Consider the following 17,901-nt stretch of genomic DNA (forward strand, 5'->3'; position numbering starts at 1 on the left):
AACCATATACAACAACATAAAGTGATATATGAGAGAAAAAAGGCTATTTTAGCTTTTTTCTTCATAATGTTATATAATGAATTACTTTGTTTCCTTGGAAAATGTCAGAATTATAAAGGTTCAAGTCTGGCTAGTCACACATTCATTCTGCATTAATTCCAGGAAGGTTTTTAGTGTTAAGGAAAAAGATATGGTTGGTGTTTTTACTACATTAATGTCTGCAGACTGCAAAAAGCAGAGCAGTAAGTCCATGAAGAAAAGAAACCCAAAAAAACCCCAAAAAACCAAACTCTATTACTAAATGTTCTTAAAACTAAGTGCTTAAAATGTACCTGACAATCTCTGCTTTGCATTTTGACCCACCACTAAAAAGCCTTCAGAAACAAAATGCCCCAAATGTCTCAGACACCAGTGTACAAGATTTCAGCAGAGATCATGTGTCATGAAGGAGGAAGGAACTAGCCCTCAAAAATTAGCTATTTAGGTAAACATGATTTATGTAGTATGATTCCAAAACAGTATTTGAAAAGAAACTAAGTCAAGAGCAGCCAGAATTCTTCTATTTAGCTGATTGGTCTATTATAAAACACACTTTCTGTGTATAGAAAGTGTTTTTCTGCTGCATTCTCTAGAATGGCACAACTGGATTTATTTCTATAGATACCAAATCTATTGTCATTTCCAGCCTGGTGTGGACATAGTAGGATCAGGTAATTTGTAGAAATCTAAGAAAGCCATAAGCATAGCATCAGCAAGTCAGCAGGTGTGGGAGGATATGGTTCTTTAATTGCACTGATGTAATAAGTGAACCAAATAAATCACAAAAATATTCTGCTTTTCACTGAAATTATAGCTTGGCAATCAACCTCTTCTCAAACAAATGTATTAGCTCCTCTAGTTACACAGTGCACAATTGTACATTGTTACATTATATACTGAAAGGTTTTGAGCTATAAAAGTTTTCTTCATTTCAAAGAAAAGCTAAGAAGAATACTTTTACTTTTCACAGCTGTCACTGAAATAATTCAACGTGTGATGTAAAAACAGTTGATAAAAAAGTTATTCAAAAAAGGAGCTTTTCTAAAAAATCAAAATATGTAAAGTAGTATACAGAGCATATAGCAGCATAGAGGACTTTTGCCTCTGGGATGAAATATTATTTTTAGTAAAACATTTGCATTAATGCAATTGACAACTTACTTCAAAAGTAAAACTAAAGAGATAATTCTGAGCCTAGCATTGTCACAGTGAGCAGAATCTGGCCTTTATGAATAGGAATGATAGCATGTAACAACATTATAATTTACCTTTCAGAATAAGCTTATAGCATTCTATAAAACAACAACCAAACAAAAGGTACAATGTGGTCCTGATAGAGAAAAATCTCTTAGTAGAAAAGGCCAGCTCATTCTGACTTTCAGTGCCTAATTCTTGCTGCAGTTACACAATTATAGATACCACCTAGGCTGGACCACTGAAATAGCCACACTCCCCTAACAGTTTCCTTTCCTTTCTTTTGCCCAATAAAAGAACAATTCTTTCTAGTTTTGCCTTTGTGGTTCAATTCTTTCTACTTCCATGCTTGTTATGTTACCAATACTTCAAAGACCTTTGTAAGAAAACTTGCTGGTGTGAAAGCTCCATCTCTGAGGATAAACCTTTGAACAATTTCAAGCACTAATGCTGAGTTGGAGCCTCATAAATTCTCTACGATTTTAAATTTATTCTCTCAAATGCCAAAAGAACCTATGGACTCAGCATCCTTTAGATGTATATTTAAAAAATAAATTTATATGGATTTATAGGAAGATGATCAATAGGTTGAGAAAAGTCCGTTCTTGTTCTTTTGATTTATATAAAATGACAAAAATGCCCCTGGTGTTAGTTTGTGCAGCACGAAGATTTATATAAATTTATTTATGGGGAAAAGGATGTCATTTTAGGGCAAGAACATGAACTTCATAGAGTTGCCATGTAAAAGATTCAGTGTGAGTTTTCTGATAGGAAGTATGTATTTTTTTAAAGATCTAATGAAAAAGTATTTCAGCATATCCACTATGAAAAAACACAATTCCAGTTATTGTGATGACAAAAAAATCTATAGCTAAGATTGTCAAAGGTCTCTAATGAAATTTAATCCATATATATGCATTGCCTCAGCAATTTTTCCTCAGCAAAAGAGGCAAACTCGCTGGTACTGAGGTTAACACATAATAAAATAGCTTTGTAGTAAAGAGAAAACAGATTATTTGAGTAGGTTTTTATTTCCACTTCTTTCTAATTCAATCCTTTACTTTTATTCAAACACAAGAAGTAGTACAAAAAGCCTTTGGGTTTTTAAGTTTTAGAGGTAACGTAAAAATAAATAGAGGCTTTCAGGTCAGAAATATTCACAGAAAGTTCTGCTATTTAAGAAAGGCTTCTTGCCTCATCTACTTTCCTTTCATTAACTATTCAAGCTGAATTATCACTGTAATTCATTTGGTAACAAATTACTGTCTTGATTTCTCAATGGGATTGCCATCATACATCAGTCTTATTGTCAAGCAGGTTTTGTTTAAGAGCTTTGTGCATATCATTGGTGCGTTTTAGAGCTGACTGAAAACAATACCAAATTCCACAGAAACCTTTTCTTCTGATTAAAATGATTACATTATTAAAATCATTAAAATTTTAAAAAGCCCCATCAGCATATGTAGATAAAAGTAATGATGGAGCAAAAGCTACACTTAGTCTACAAAATTTTGCAGATTCCTAAGATTCAGATAGCAGGACAGGTGTATTTTGTAAGCATATGATATATTGGTAAAACTTTATGTCCTTTAGCTCACTTAATACAATCCATTTGTCTTACTAAATAGTTTTACCTTCTATTTTGATCCTCTCCAGTGAAATATTTTAGTAACAGTCTCATGTCATTTGTTGCCTCTAATCTCAGCTGAACAAAGCCATCAGAACCAGAACAGATTTAAAAAAGTAAAGCACTGAAGATTTAATCTTCTAATGCTATAATGCAGTGCTATCATCTTCTACAAACACCAAGAAAAATTTTGAACCTTCTCTAATTTATCTAATTTCTTGAAAATGTTCCATAATGCATTCTGAGGAATTAGACTTCCTGACTTTCACAAACCACTGCTTCTCTTGAAGCACTAGGTCCCATTTCCCATCAAAATCATACAGTGCTCCTCCTTCCTACCATATTACATAAAAAATGACAACTAAAATAAGTGATTTGTAACTGACACTGAAGCGCCATGTAAGCATTAATGTGGTCTATACCTCCATTAATATATGAAACACACTCCAAACCCACAAAGTCATACCTGAAATCTCCCTTGTTGTTAATAATTCTTTCTGCAGGGCAGTAGGGAGCAGCTGTTTCAAGTACCACAATTTCTACTTGTTTAGTGCTATTTCCATAGGAGTTCTTGACTAGACACTCCCAATCTCCAGTTGCATCAATGTCAATACTGGATAGGATAAGTTCACTAAAAAAAATAAAAGATTCATTATTTTATACACTTAATTATACAGATATCAAGTCACTGGCTTTCTGACATTAACTTATTTTTTATGAAAAATGGTCTATGATATCAGAGGGACAGACAGTATGGAAATGGTACTAAGATCTTGGCAGCACCAGTTTGTATTGACTACTCAGGTTGTAACAGGCTATAACACAAATCATCACAAAAGAATATAAACTATTTATCAAAGCCCTTTCTGCTTTCCCCAGGTATTACAGACTATTTGGTTTGTTGCCTAACCAAGCACTTGGAAGTCAGAAAGGCATTTCAAGTTGACCACACAACCAGCCCTCAGAGAATGGGTTTGCCTTCAGCTGTGATTACAGCTCTGTGGCATTTCAGCACCAGAATCTGGCACTCTGCTATCAGGGGCAGAACATTATTCAATCACTCCAACTCTAAAGATATCATAGACCAAAAATAATGTTAACTACTACATTTTAAGAAGGCAATACATTATATCTTAAATCTGCCATGGGGCTAGAAATAAATTTTACTACAGTTTTAAACAAATTACAGCTTTTGAAAGTAGTTGGGATAGGAAAAGAAGTAGCATTTATCTGAAATATTTACTTTGCTTTACAGAAATGGCTTGTCTTTGAATATGTCTTGTGGTTTAGACAAGTAGAATTATGTGGGAAGAAACTCAGTAGGGTGAAAAAGAATGTACATTATAAAAACTGAAGGACTGAATTAATAGTTAATAAATTTATTTCAAAACTGTATTTAAAATAAAATTTTACAAACCATACTTGTTACTTTTAGCACTTTTTTGTAGACCCTGAAATTTTGAAAGATGTTTTTCTCAAACCTACTATGAGACTGTTATCTAGGTCCTCCAAAAACAAGTAAATAATGATAAATAGTCTTTGATTTAAGACAGTTGTTTCAAAATTTTGGATATTCCTCTAGATATTCAGTGAAATTTATTATTAAACAGCAACTTTTAAAATATCACATTGTTCTTATTTATGATGTCTTTGAAGTCCAAGTGCCCTTGTAACCCCCTATTTCATTTTCACAATGAGTTCTAACATAGTTTTATAGCAAAAAATATCGAAAAAGCATTACTAGCTGTTCTCATAGAGTATTTCAGTATTTTAATGTCAAAAGAAGCAATTGTTCTCTTAAGAAGTCTCAGGTGAATAGCCCAGTAACAGCAGTCCCTCAGCTAATTCTTAATGCATCTTTTTGCATTCAGGTAGAAGTATTTCAGTGACATTAGCCAGTTTAACAATGCTTTAATTAAATATTATATTTCATACGTCATAACAATCTCACATAGTTTTTATAGACAGTTAAGAAAGATCATATTCCTAGAGCTTATAAAAACAATTATGAAAGAAAAGGTAGAAGATATATTCACTTGCGGCACCAAGATGTGGAGACTTCTCCTATGAATAGAATGTATGATAGTTGTGCTGATCTTCTGATAAATTTTCTTGAAAATATCTACAATCATTGTTAACAATAAAAATATGATAAAATTGGAAACGATTATGATGGTGATGGTATCTAAATACCATATTTCAGCTTATTATAAATTTTACAAGTAATAAGTATTCAGATAAATAAGGGTGCATTTTCCATTTATTTAAACTGATGAAATATGTTGTGATGTAAATGTATCTGCTGCTTAACAAGTCTCCCCTCAGTAGATGAAGTTTCCTAGACTCAAAGACAAATATTTACTGATACACCAGCCTTATTTCTGATAGAAACGCAATACTTGAACATTGGTTCAAATTATCTCAAAAGACAAGTAACTGCTCATATTCACACTTTTAATCTTCTATTGCCCTTTCTTCAGATGGTGATAAAAAACAAACCAGAATAGGTTTATGCAATATAATGACTAGATCATGAAATTGTCTTCTGAATTGCCATCTGGCCACTGTAAATGATGCATTCATTTATATTCCTCTTGGAATATTTTGATAGCAAGCCCAATGGTGAAACTGTTCATTTACTTACCATCTGGATATGACAAATGATAAATTGATTTTATATCTCTGGAGAATTTGGGGGACTGAATTTAAAAAAGTCTTTTAATACTGAAAACAGGCAGTCAACTTGATCCTGTAGCATTCTCTCTGCTTATAATCCTTGGAGACTTTGACTTCACAGTCCTCAGATGAGAAGGAAAGGGTGTGCCTTTCCTGGGTGTAGAATTTTAAAACTCTATTTCACAAAGTTTTCTAGTAGGTCAGTTATATATTTTAAGTCTTGGCATTGTTGCATAAGCATGCCCAGAGACTCTCACTCATGGTCAAAAGGCATTCTTGATCTCTCTTGGCAATGGCAACAAATCTTGGTTAAAAGCAAGAACTCTCCCATAACCTGAGAACACGGCAGGACTCTGATTTAGGAGCTTGACAAAACCACAAAAGAATTAAGAGAGGATGGCTCCTTTGGCTGTATTCTTTTCTTGACTATCCTATCTAACAGGAGCTAATGAACATCAGGCCACAAATGCCAACAATCTTGCCCCTACTATGCAGCTTTCCCAAGGATGGAATATGAGTCAACAGGGATTCCTACAGCCTCTGCATTAGCAATCACATCCCACTCCTCAGCAGTGTGACAGTTGCCACTTTTTCAGGAAATTTTGACTTTCAGGATGAGAAGACATGGCCTCAAGTTGCAGCAGAGGGAAGGTTTAGATTAGTTATCACAAAAAGGGTGGTCTGGCATTGGAACAGGCTGCCCAGCAGAATTGTAGAATCACATCCCAAGAAGCGTTCAAAATACCATGCGAATGCAGCACCTGGGGATATGGTTTACTGCTAAATGCTTGGGTTTGCTGATCTTAGAGGATTTTTCAAGCCTTAACAATTCTGTGATATTCTATGATGATAAAATGAAGTCAGACATTCATGAGATGGTATCAAGGCTAACTGAATAGGAAGACCGCTGCCTGATAGAAAAAGGATGACTAGCAAGCTTTTCTGAAGTTTCCCTTTGAAATTATAGAGACCTTCTCATTAAAAACATTGAAATGAGGAAAGAGAATATACATTATTCTTTTTTGTACTGGGAAATTTCATGCATGATAGAATTCCTTTTTACAAATGTGATGATTGACATATTGAAAAATTAATTAAAATGTACAGCTGATGCAATTGCATAAAAACATTGTTCTGATACTCAACTGAGGCCCGTGGCATTTGTCATTATAAAGAGAGGAACCATAATACAAGCGGAAGCCATAGCCATGTAATCAGTAACCTATGACAATAGAGTTCTATTTGAGGCATAGTTTTGCATTGCTACAGCTATGCATAACTAATTAGACAATCAGAAGTAGGTCTCATTATGCAAAGTTAGTCAGCCATGTCCTGAAGAGGTACTATAGCAACATTTACTGTATGCCCCAGCAGTCATTTGAATGCCAGGAAACAAAGTAACAAATAAAGAAGAGACTTTAACACCATATTTTGATTGGCTTTCCACAAGAAACACTTCAAATTCTGACTTGAGTTTCTGTAAGGTTAAGGAAGAAACAACTGGTCTTCCTGCAGGAAAAGAAAAATTATTTACTTTAAATCAGGAGACATTTATGTTTTCTCATATTCTTCTTCAGACAGATAAATAGCTAATGTGTTCCCACAGTTCAGGCAGAAGGTCTGCATAACATGCCTCCAACCCATACCACCTTAAATTATTAATACTAACATGCAATTTAAAAAATGAGTGTTGGTCTCCAGAGTACACTGCTGCTCAGAATACAGCCTTTCACAGGGGACATAAGGTTAAAACATGGAAAATGAAGAGAGAATCTGTAAATCAAGGCACTTGTCTGAACTCAAATTGCTACTCTGATCTCTCTGACAAAATTAGTTATTTACCCTTGAAAGAAACAGCTTTAGAAGGCTGATGGCCTTTGAAGTAAACTTGTGTCCAGGCAACAGCAAGAAAAAAAGGAAGATGAAAGTTGGTATTCATTTTATGTGAGATGTCTAGCAAGTATTTTCAGGTGTAATCAATGTCTCATACACAGAGGTAATGCAATACACATCCTTTTTTTTTTTTCTTTTGATAGTATATAAAGACAAAGCTTAACTTAACATTTAATACCATCTATGGGTACTCAAGAAATGTAATGTGCTGTAAGATACTTTTTTCTATAATTTATCTATCAGCTAATTTGTTCACATTCTAAAACGATGGTAAGAGGTGGAAAGGACCTAGATTTAAAAACAATATACTGACAGAAAAAAAAAAAAAGGGAAAAAACCGCAACAAACCAAATAAAAACCTACTTCCAAAATAAGATAAAAGAGCTGTATATCAGTTAGTAAAACCATCTCACTTTATTTCCTTTGTATTGCTCAAACTACATCAATTGAAATGCAAATGTTCAAAAATAGTGTCACAGGCTAATATCCATTTGCTGCCCAACAGCTAACAGTGATGCGTTTGCTATAGGCGGATACCAAAGTACCTGCGACCTACATATATGCCATTAATTTCTTTTGTAAAATTGAGAAAACTAACACTATTAATATTAGAGTGACTCTACCACACCATCTTCAGAAAACTAAACATCTCTACATCATATCAGAACACGTTTGGTTTGTGGTCTGAGCTCATTCTCACCCATTGATCGTGTCAGGTAGAGACAATCAGCTCCTGCTCTGCACTGAAGGGCGAACATAAAGATTTTTGTATTTATCTTCAAACTCCCTCAGTCCTGAGTCAATACATGCCAGTCTAGCTAGCTGAGAACGTAAGTAAGAAGAGAAAAAAAAAAATGTATCAACAGCCCTAGAGACCCAAAACTTTCTCCTGCTGGATAAACCTTCAGACAGCTGGCAGGTCTGTGGTAGCACAGTGCCATAAAGATATCTGAAGAGAGTACACCTGGGCCAGGGCTTATTTAAAGTACTTCATGAATCAGTTGTCTGTCACCTGAGCTGCTCTATCAGTTGGTGAAAGGTTTAGGGATGCTCTGATGTGTTTATTGTTATTAATTTTGTTCTGCCAGCAAGCTGATGGACTGCAGGATGGACACAACTGCAGCCTTCTGGGGAATTGGTGCTACACCTGCTGTATGCCCTTCATCTCCCCTTAAGTAGCCTGTGTGCTGCAATGTTATATTCAGAGGAAGCTTTATTTCATTAGCATAACTCCTGTCATCTGTACACTATCAGACATTCTTAGACAAAAATAACACCAATCAAACCAATAGCCAGAATTGTGTAAAAAGCTTTTAAAGTAAAATATTTCCCAGATGACTCAGAAATGTTAATCTGCTTATGACAATTTTTGCTTATTTAATTACATTCCACTAGGACCAGCAAAAAAAACCCAAAAAACCCAAAACAATCATCACAAAACCCCAAACAACACAAACGGAAAAAACCAAAAACCCTACTAAATTAATTTTGCTATTTTAAATTATTTGTCAAATGCACATTACCTTGACATGATACAAATGCAGAAATTAATTATCTAATTAATATTTTATGGGATGGCTGATAGATTAAGGTTAGAATACTGACCTGTTTTACTTGCCCACTTGCAAGAAATTTGGAAAGATCTAAAAAGAAGGTAGGACAGCAGTTTCCTACATAAGAACTTCAGGAACTATCTCTATTCTTTCTCAGTATTTGGTGTATCTTTTACAGTGTAAATGTTATTTTGTAATGGCCAGGAGCCACTCAATCACAGTACCATAAACAATTAAATGTAGGAGGTGTTTTATTCTGCAGGGAGAAAAAGGAGGGGAGAGGAGCTATTTTTATGGAATTCCAGCATATTAATGGGAATATGTCCTACAATACATCCCAATGTTGAACAGAATGAAATACATGAAAATTAAAAAGTAATTCAGTTGTTTTAATATCTCTAAGAAATGTTTCTTTGATGAAATGGTTTGCTTCACCAGTATTTAGGATGGTTTGTCCGGCATTGGATTCTGGATCTATGTCATAAATGCTCTGATATGCTCACATTTGGTTCACAGATTTACAAACTACTGCCTGGACTCAGAGAAAATGTATAATTATATTGAATGCTGATGTTGACAGGAAAAATACTTTAGAAAAAGCCAGCCCTGAGATGTTGACTCCCAACTGCGGCTACAGTGCAGCATGTCCTCAGCTGTGTAGCTGCAGCTGTTTGAAGGGCCATATTAAAATCATTCTGGCCTTAAAAAGTCAAAGCAAAACCCCCTGTTTCTCCCTTGTGGGGGATAAAGCATCATTTTTTGTTCTTACCACTGAACATTTCACTCTTGTGGCTGGATAGACCCATATACAGCTGCTGGATGTAAGCAGAGATGGAAGTGAGAGGTCAAAATTTAGTGCAAGGCATCTTCTTAATCTGGTCTCAACACCAAAAAAAAGTATATTTTTGTAACATTCTTCAAGGACTCCATCAAAATGTTTTTATAGTTCTGACTTATTTTTTTTTTTTTTTTTTGTGAAAATACCTATTTTTCAATCATGCTTCAATAAGCACTTACCCAAATTAAGCCTGCAGGTTTTATGACAGCACAATTCTTAGTAATGGTCTATACTTCAATTACAGAGTGTTGCTGCTTTTGCTTTTCATTGTATCAGTCTCTCCACAGGTTATATTTTAAAATATTCCCCACACTGATTAGTAAGAAAACTGTCATTGACTTTTATTCAGGTAATTGAAATATTTTTATTAAAAATGCCTAAATTTAATTAATCTTCCAAATTAATTCACATGAAGGTACTCTTAATCTCACATAATGAAATCCTTACCCTGGGAATTTCATAATATTCTGCAATAATTTAAAATATTATCTGCCTATCTCATATATGAGAAGACTGCTGGTGAAGTCGCATCTGTCAGTAGTCCTTTTCTGCCTCCAGTGCCTGAAATGAGTTGTATACCATTGCCTACAGGGTTTAAAGTGACCTCAAAATAACATAGAAATATTGATTTACAATTCAAACTGTTATTTTGGTTCGTTTCCTAACTCCTTGACAGCTAAAGGTCAAACTGGGTCAATTAGGTAACCCAAAAATATCAGCACTGAACAATTTCAGCTTATCTTCCTGGATTTCTCAGTATGACCTGTAGCTGCTCATCTCCAAAATACTCATGACAGCAAAACACAAAGTGATTATAAAATATCTGCATTTCTGAATCAAGTTATTTGGATCTGTTCTAATCCTGTTAATCTTGTGAAATCTCCAATATTCTGTCATAATTTGGTACATATCTGAACTTTAAATCAAGTATCCAACCTACCAACATCCTTATCAGCGATTTTCAGACTGTTTTTTTTACGTAGGACCAGTTCAAACCACCGCTGCTTGCTCCATGTCTTTTCCAGATGCATTCCTGTCCAAACTGTTAACAAAGTTAACAGTTTAGGGATCACCTGGGTCATTACACGCCTTGAATTTCTGCCTTTCACACTGAGGTTCTGGAAGCATTTTGTTCTTTCTAATAGGAAATGTGTGCCTGGATCTTAACTTTGCCATGATACCACCTGTCTACTCCTGGAATCAATTTCCTTTCTCTAATCATATCTTAAAAAATCTTTATTCTTCTAGTTAAACTGCCTCAATCAAACTCCTAATTCTTTACTAATATCTGCAGTCATAATTTCAAACAGAAAAAAGTATTAATTGGATTCAGCCTCCTGTATGGATAACATAAATTATGATCAAAAGTTTTAACCCACAACATTTAATTTCTTTGAACTTTTTTTGTCCCTTTCACTACTACAAGTGGACCATGATTTATGATTTATTCTATGAAAGGAAGAAATTCTACCTTTCTTCCACACATTTTTGAGATTTTCACATAATCATACACCTCTCATCTCAAACATTACTAATTATTTCATTATTTACTTGGCAGTGGCTTCTGTCACAATGTAAAGAAGCACTTAGAGGATTTTAAAAACAGATTCTTAAGCTTAATTTTTTTTTTATTTAAAAACCCCCACAAAATAAAGTGGTTTTGTCAACCATTTTTAGAAGACTGAGATACTTAGTAGAGACTATAAGAGAAAAACACAATTTTCAGGGGATCAAAATTCAGTCCTAAGAGATTATTTCCTGTGGCAAATCCATCTACACAACAAAAATTACACCTGAAAGCAACTTTTGATCCCAACACATGTTAGCCTAGGCTTAGTTAAGAGCATGTTGGTTTCTCCAGGTGTAGCTCTCCTTTTTTGGGGTTCTTAACTTTCTTCACAGTTTAATGTTTTCAGAAGGAGCACTTGTGAACTGCACTGGTCCCAGAGCAGCCATTACAGCTGTTGGGGCATAAGCACTGTTAAACACTCTACACAAACATTTGCAGAATAGAAATAAAAAGACTTCAAATTTGTCATTACTTTCTTTGTGGTAAATAAGAAACTTCTTTAAAATTAAAGTATCTCTGCCACTGCAGGGTTTCTTGGTTCACAGAACTAAAATAGTTTCCTTTTCTAGTTGAATATTCTAGTAACTGTCCTGCTAGTTTCTCCAAAGACGGAAAGGGAAGCGTGGGGAAGCTGGACAGAAGCTGTGCTGCAGAGAATCTGACATGGCCTTCCTTCTATGTGGCTTTGGGGATATCAGAGAACCAGAATGCGTTCAGTTAGAATTGCTGCTTATTATTAAACTGATATAATATTCCAGGCTAAAGAAATTAGGCTGTCTTCATAGAAGCATCATTAACAAATTCAGCTAGATCTATTCACAAATGATAGGAAATTAGTCCCGCATCATATGTGTATTTTCATATATGACTGTGACATTTATACACAGGCATAATGACAGAAAATTAAACACCAGCAAAATCAAATATTATTATCATTGGCAAGAAATGATAAATGCAAGCTAGCAGCAGAATTGAAAACACCTTTTCAAGATCTCCTGTAAGGGAATACTCCTTGCCAAGAAAAATGTCACAGACCGGAATACAGTTCAAAACTCTAGTTTAATTATCGTAACAAAAATATTTATTTTAGTTTATTCTGCTTTATCATAGGAGATAAAAAATACACATTTGGATATTTTATCCTTCTACTGTGCCAGTTAATAAAACAGAAGGGTTTAGCATGATATTTGTGTTGTAAATCCATGTCCAGAAATATCTGGAATTGCCCAATAAAATAACCACCTAAAAATGTTTGAATAAGCAGCTTTTGGAACATGACTGCACCTCTTTGTTCAAAACCAGCTATAGAAGTCTTTAAATTGCTAAGTAGCACAGGCCAAAGTCTGTCCTTCAGTGCAATTACAGAAAGCCACAAACAGTGGACATTTGCTGTAAAGACTAGATATGCAAAGGCAAAATATGATACTGTAGCAACTGATTTCAAGTTACCTTTATTTTTAGTCCAAATCATATATTTAACCCTTGATAGCCTCAGGGAGGCACAGTCTTTCTGATGTTTCAGTGCCTTGTACAATCATGATTTAGCCTTAAGAACTATCACAAATTAGTGTGTAATAGTATGTAAAAAGCATACTAATACATGCTATTGTAACATATAACAAGCATGCTATTACATATTATTTCCATTTTTTATGATAATAATGATATAAATCAGGATATAGTATAAATGGTCATAAAGGTGGGATTGAAATTAAGAAATGCTGACGATAATTTAAACAACCACAATGTGACCAGTCTTTTCTTATTTTCAACAATACATCTTTAGGTTTACAAAAATTGACTTTAAAATAACAGAGTTTTTAAAAGTAGGTTTGAAAATCTATCTTTTAAGAAATTAATTCTTATCAGCACCTACATCAAGGCAGAGCCACAGCTGCTTTAGTATCAGCATTTTTGGCTAGATAAGGATTATGCTCTATGGTCAATGCAGGGTTGATGCCCTTCTATCTTACAAACTGCCACATACATCGCAAATAAATGAGAAATTAAAATGTTGTATGCTTTTAAACAGCTTTTTAAGGACTTGGAGTTTTATTTTAAAGTATTTTGTCTTATTTTAACAGTCTGTATCACGTAACTTGGGCAAGGCAGAGTATTTTTTCCAGTCTATAACAGCAAATGTGATGATGTATTTAAAGAACATTTTTTCTGAATAGATATGCATACTGCACATTCCAGTGCATACTGCACCATCAGCATCAAGGTCACCTATTAAATGGCACAGTAAACGAGGAAGGCAGGAGATCAACCATCCTTATTAAAATATATTATGGTAGACAATGGTTTTTATTTTACAGTCTGGCAAAAAAGAAGTAATGTAAGGTAAAAATCAGTCAAGCTACTTACAGTTATTAAAAAAAGATAGCTATTTTGAAAACAATTTTAGAGTATTTATTTTAGTTTATTACTATGCTTTAAAAATTACTTATACAGTGCAAAATATAATTCAGTTGAAAAACATAATGAGGTGATTAACAGCATGTATTTTAATTTTGATATAATGGAAATAGGAAGAACATGCTTTAAGTGACTCAGCAGTTATATAATAGCTCATGCACGTGGCATTACTGTACTAATTGGTCTAATAGTCCTTTTCACTGATATTAGAAGAAAGCCAGTAGCTCTGAGAATAGGTCAGATCTATGCCTCTAGATCTACAGGACTCCAAAAGGGGTCAAATAATCAGGGGGTAGATGAAATTAATAAAGCCAAAAGTCCCCAGTGGACAGGATTTAATTTGACTTCCTTCATAACTTCTATTTGATAGTTCAAGAAGCATTTCAGGTCAATTATATTAATAGAAACTGTTTGAGTGAAAAGATGTTAATGATTATCCAGAGCTAATTAGCATAGTTATTTTCACTCCATCTTCTACAAAAAGAAAGGCAGAACATGTACACAGAATCAAACTCTCTTTTTGATCAGTGATGGAAACTGGCAGAGGACAAAAGGATGTGTGCAACAACTTAGCAGCTTTTAGTGACAAGCCAATACTCTGCAATGAAACCCAAAAATAAACACTGAAATTTATAATTTATTAAATAATGTTTAACAGGAAAACTGAAGCAAAACTGGAATTTTACAGTCACTGCCAAATATTAGTTTTTGCTTCTTTTATATAAGCCTACTCTACTTCATTCCTCTTGCACTTTTCACATCAGCAAATGCATCTGTAGATCTCTGTATCCCACAAGCACACAGGCACAGAGATGGTAAAAGTCGCAGAAAATTGAGAAATATTTAATAAGAAACAAAAATGAGATTACTTAACTAAAGAATATAGGATCTAGTGTATTGGAACCTACAAAAACTAATCCAATACTTTCCATTTAATAGTTCTTCATAGGTCCATCACTCAGACTTCTAGCTGGTGTCATGAAGAAGCAGTCTGGTTGTCACTCATATGCTACTGAAGCTTTTCTTCTTTTCTTGTTTTTTCATGTTTCTTCTCATGGTTTACTGTATAAGAAACTATTTTTATCTGGTCCAAACCCATATCTGTTCAAATCTGGATACTTGATACTTTAGACACAAAAACTACAATTTGAAACCACGGCCAATCATAGCCACGAAAAATCTCTACCTGTGCTCAGATTCAAGCACCCAATTGAGCTGCTTCAAATTAAGCAACTCCTGATGCACGTTTTAATGAGGCTCGTTGCAAGTTGAATCTGTTCCCCTTGCCTGCGAGCCTGACTATGACAAGAGGTGTGTGTTACCGTGTAATTAAGCAGCAGTCATGGATGATGCTGTCCTCCACGAAGATGCCGCTCTCCTCGTCGGTCTCGATCAGGCGTCCAGAGTGGTACCACTGCACTTGGGTGCTGTTGTCCACGTAAGTTGCGGTGCACTGGAAAGGCAAGCGGTCTCTATGGAAAACCACTTGTCTTTGTGATGGGATCAGCTCGAAGAGAGGAAGTTCCAGTGGTCCAGCTGCAGGGAAAACAAAACAAAACAAAACAATAGGAAAACAAAGTCACAGTTAATTCCACTCTTATGAATATTATAACGTGAAATAATTGTATACCATTATAGCTTCTTATATCTTCATGTGAAAATGCTAACATAAGAGATATGACCACTAACTACCCACTGCAGTCTGAGCATGTTGTGAGTTCTAGAGATCACATTTTTTTCACTGGTGTGAGCCCATATAAATATAGGATTACCAGAATATCTACAGAAAATGAGTTTAATGAAACAGGTCACAGAATGGTTGATGTTGGAAGGGATCTTTTGAGATGCTCCAACCCAGCCACCTTCTCAAGGCAGGATGCTTTACTATACAAGTATACAGAATAAAAAAGTGATTCTTCCAATTAGAGAAAAAATACAGCTATTAATATATGTTCAGTTAACACTTACAAGCCCGCTGTCAGTAAAGGAAACGCCCACTGTGCTCCAGAAAAAAACTTACTGTCTAGAGAGCCTGAACTCCTTCATATGCCTGGGATTTGGCTAATTATAAGACTAATAATAGCTAAACTTTCCACTTAAGTTCAACTGTCCCCATGACTTTTCATTTCCCCTTCCTTCTGCCTATTCCACAAGTCATGTCTACTCTCTAGATAATTACTTAACATTAACTATTTATCTAAGTAGCTCTTTTTATCTATTTAAAGATGAATACTTTTTACCATATTTTTAAAACGAACTTTATCTCTCAGAGCTTTCTCCCAGAAACACCCCAGTAATGAGAATACTGCACATTCTAAGCAGGCTATTACAAAAAACAGCTCTAGTCACAAATCAAAATGACTTAACACAATAAAAAAAAAATGCAAATTTGGAAGGTATTTACATTTTTGGCCATGATGTAAGTCTGCTATTTCACAGATTTGAGAGTGATTGAAGGTTATTTTCCTCAGTCCTAAAGTCCCATGAACATCGTGCACAATAGTTCCTACAATACAGCCTTTTCACCTCAGGCTCCAACAACAAACATCTCACTGAGCCTGGATCACTTTTCAACCTCACTCTGCAATCTCACCTTAGACAAAAGGCCTACAGTCTTGCACCTTGGTTATCATTCTACCTTGATGACGAAAGAGAATTTTAAAGATGCATCTTATCCCTTCTTTTTCTTCTGTTTTCATTTAAAGGCCTCTCATAATTGATATCAATCCATCCTACAGAGCTGTCAGCTGAAAGGTCACCCTTCCACCATTTGCACCACTAGTAACTATCTCAAACATCTTATTTTTGTGGTAAGTACCTTTTTTTTTTTTTTTTTTTTTTTTCATTTCACTGCTTTCCATTTTATCTTCTTTAAATTTGCTTCTCAAAATCCTTCATTGCCCATAACAAATACAGATGAATTTAGCTGTGCCCATCCAGGTTGCAAGTCATAATCACTGGTTCTACAACTGCTAAAATTTGTGGACAACCAGTAGTGTTCTTTCTCTTACTCAGCATTCCACCCTAACACACTTCTTTATGTCATTCAGGTGCTGTCTTCAGAACTCCTAAAATCTGAGAAGTTGCACTTACAGACCCAGCTTTGGGCCCTTGTTACTATTTTGTTAAGTAGTACATTCATCACCTGCTTTGAGACAAGAGTGAGAGAGATCACTTCTACTTTTGTATAAAAAAGAATGCTGGCCAGCACAGCATGCAAAATTGAATACAAGTGAATTGAGTACAAGTGAATATGTGTTACTGCTGTCTGGGAGAAGCACACAGAGGATTAAAAAGGACTAGCTGCTCTCTACTGAAATGTTTTAAGTCTGTTTTGACTATAAAGTGCAGCTTTCAGAAAGCCCTCCTTACCTGTGTACACATCCTGTAATTCACCTTTTTATTGCACCTGTTATATGGAGACAGTGATGTGATACTAAAAATCCCTTGAAACATACAAAGTCTTTTTATATAACTTTTGGCTTCTAATTAAGAGAAAAGAAGGTAAACCATATTAATGCTTCATTGTTAACAGCTGCATCCTTGGTCTCATTTATATTTAATGTCTTTAACTATCAGATGGAGACAATCTCTCTAAAAAGTTGTGATTTTTGTGTTGCGTTATGAAGTCAATTATGGAATATATGGAAATATATGGAATGCAAATTTAGCCATAAATTAATGAAATTATTACCAATATGTACAAAAATTAAGCATACTGTGATACGTACAACAGCAATAGATACTCCTCACAGACACAAAATATTTCTCATCAATACAGTAGATTTTAACTGAGGATGTTCTACTACAGTGAAAAACTCTACAATGGTTTTGGTCATGCAGTGAGTGACACATTGTGTCGTGAGGCTATGAAGTAGGAAGAGTGTGAACTAGAATATCAATAGCTTTAAGTCAAGTTAAATTACCTGCTGAGTATATGGATGGAGCGGAGCACTATCATTTGGAATTTATCTCTCTCCTGAGCATTGCTGTCCAAGGCTCTCCCATAACCCCTTCTGTTGTTCAGCCTTGGCGATCAAAATCCAGAAATGCTGTTGTTTTTTTTTTTTCTACAGGTTTTGCCAATTAATAA

General features: G+C 34.7%; 1 protein-coding gene across 1 annotated transcript in view; it reads right to left on the reverse strand.

Moving 5' to 3' along the window:
* ADGRA1 (adhesion G protein-coupled receptor A1) overlaps nucleotides 1–17,901 on the reverse strand; it is a 254,011-nt gene that overhangs the window by 117,574 nt on the left and 118,536 nt on the right. Inside the window, exons 7-8 of the mRNA XM_030276174.4 lie at nucleotides 15,131–15,344; nucleotides 3,327–3,491 (exon numbers count right to left, since the gene is read on the reverse strand). Coding sequence (XP_030132034.4) covers nucleotides 3,327–3,491; nucleotides 15,131–15,344 — 379 coding nt within the window. The remainder of the gene's footprint in view (nucleotides 1–3,326; nucleotides 3,492–15,130; nucleotides 15,345–17,901) is intronic.

This window comes from Taeniopygia guttata, chromosome 6, assembly GCF_048771995.1.
Source record: "Taeniopygia guttata chromosome 6, bTaeGut7.mat, whole genome shotgun sequence".
Classification (NCBI taxonomy): Eukaryota; Metazoa; Chordata; class Aves; order Passeriformes; family Estrildidae; genus Taeniopygia; species Taeniopygia guttata.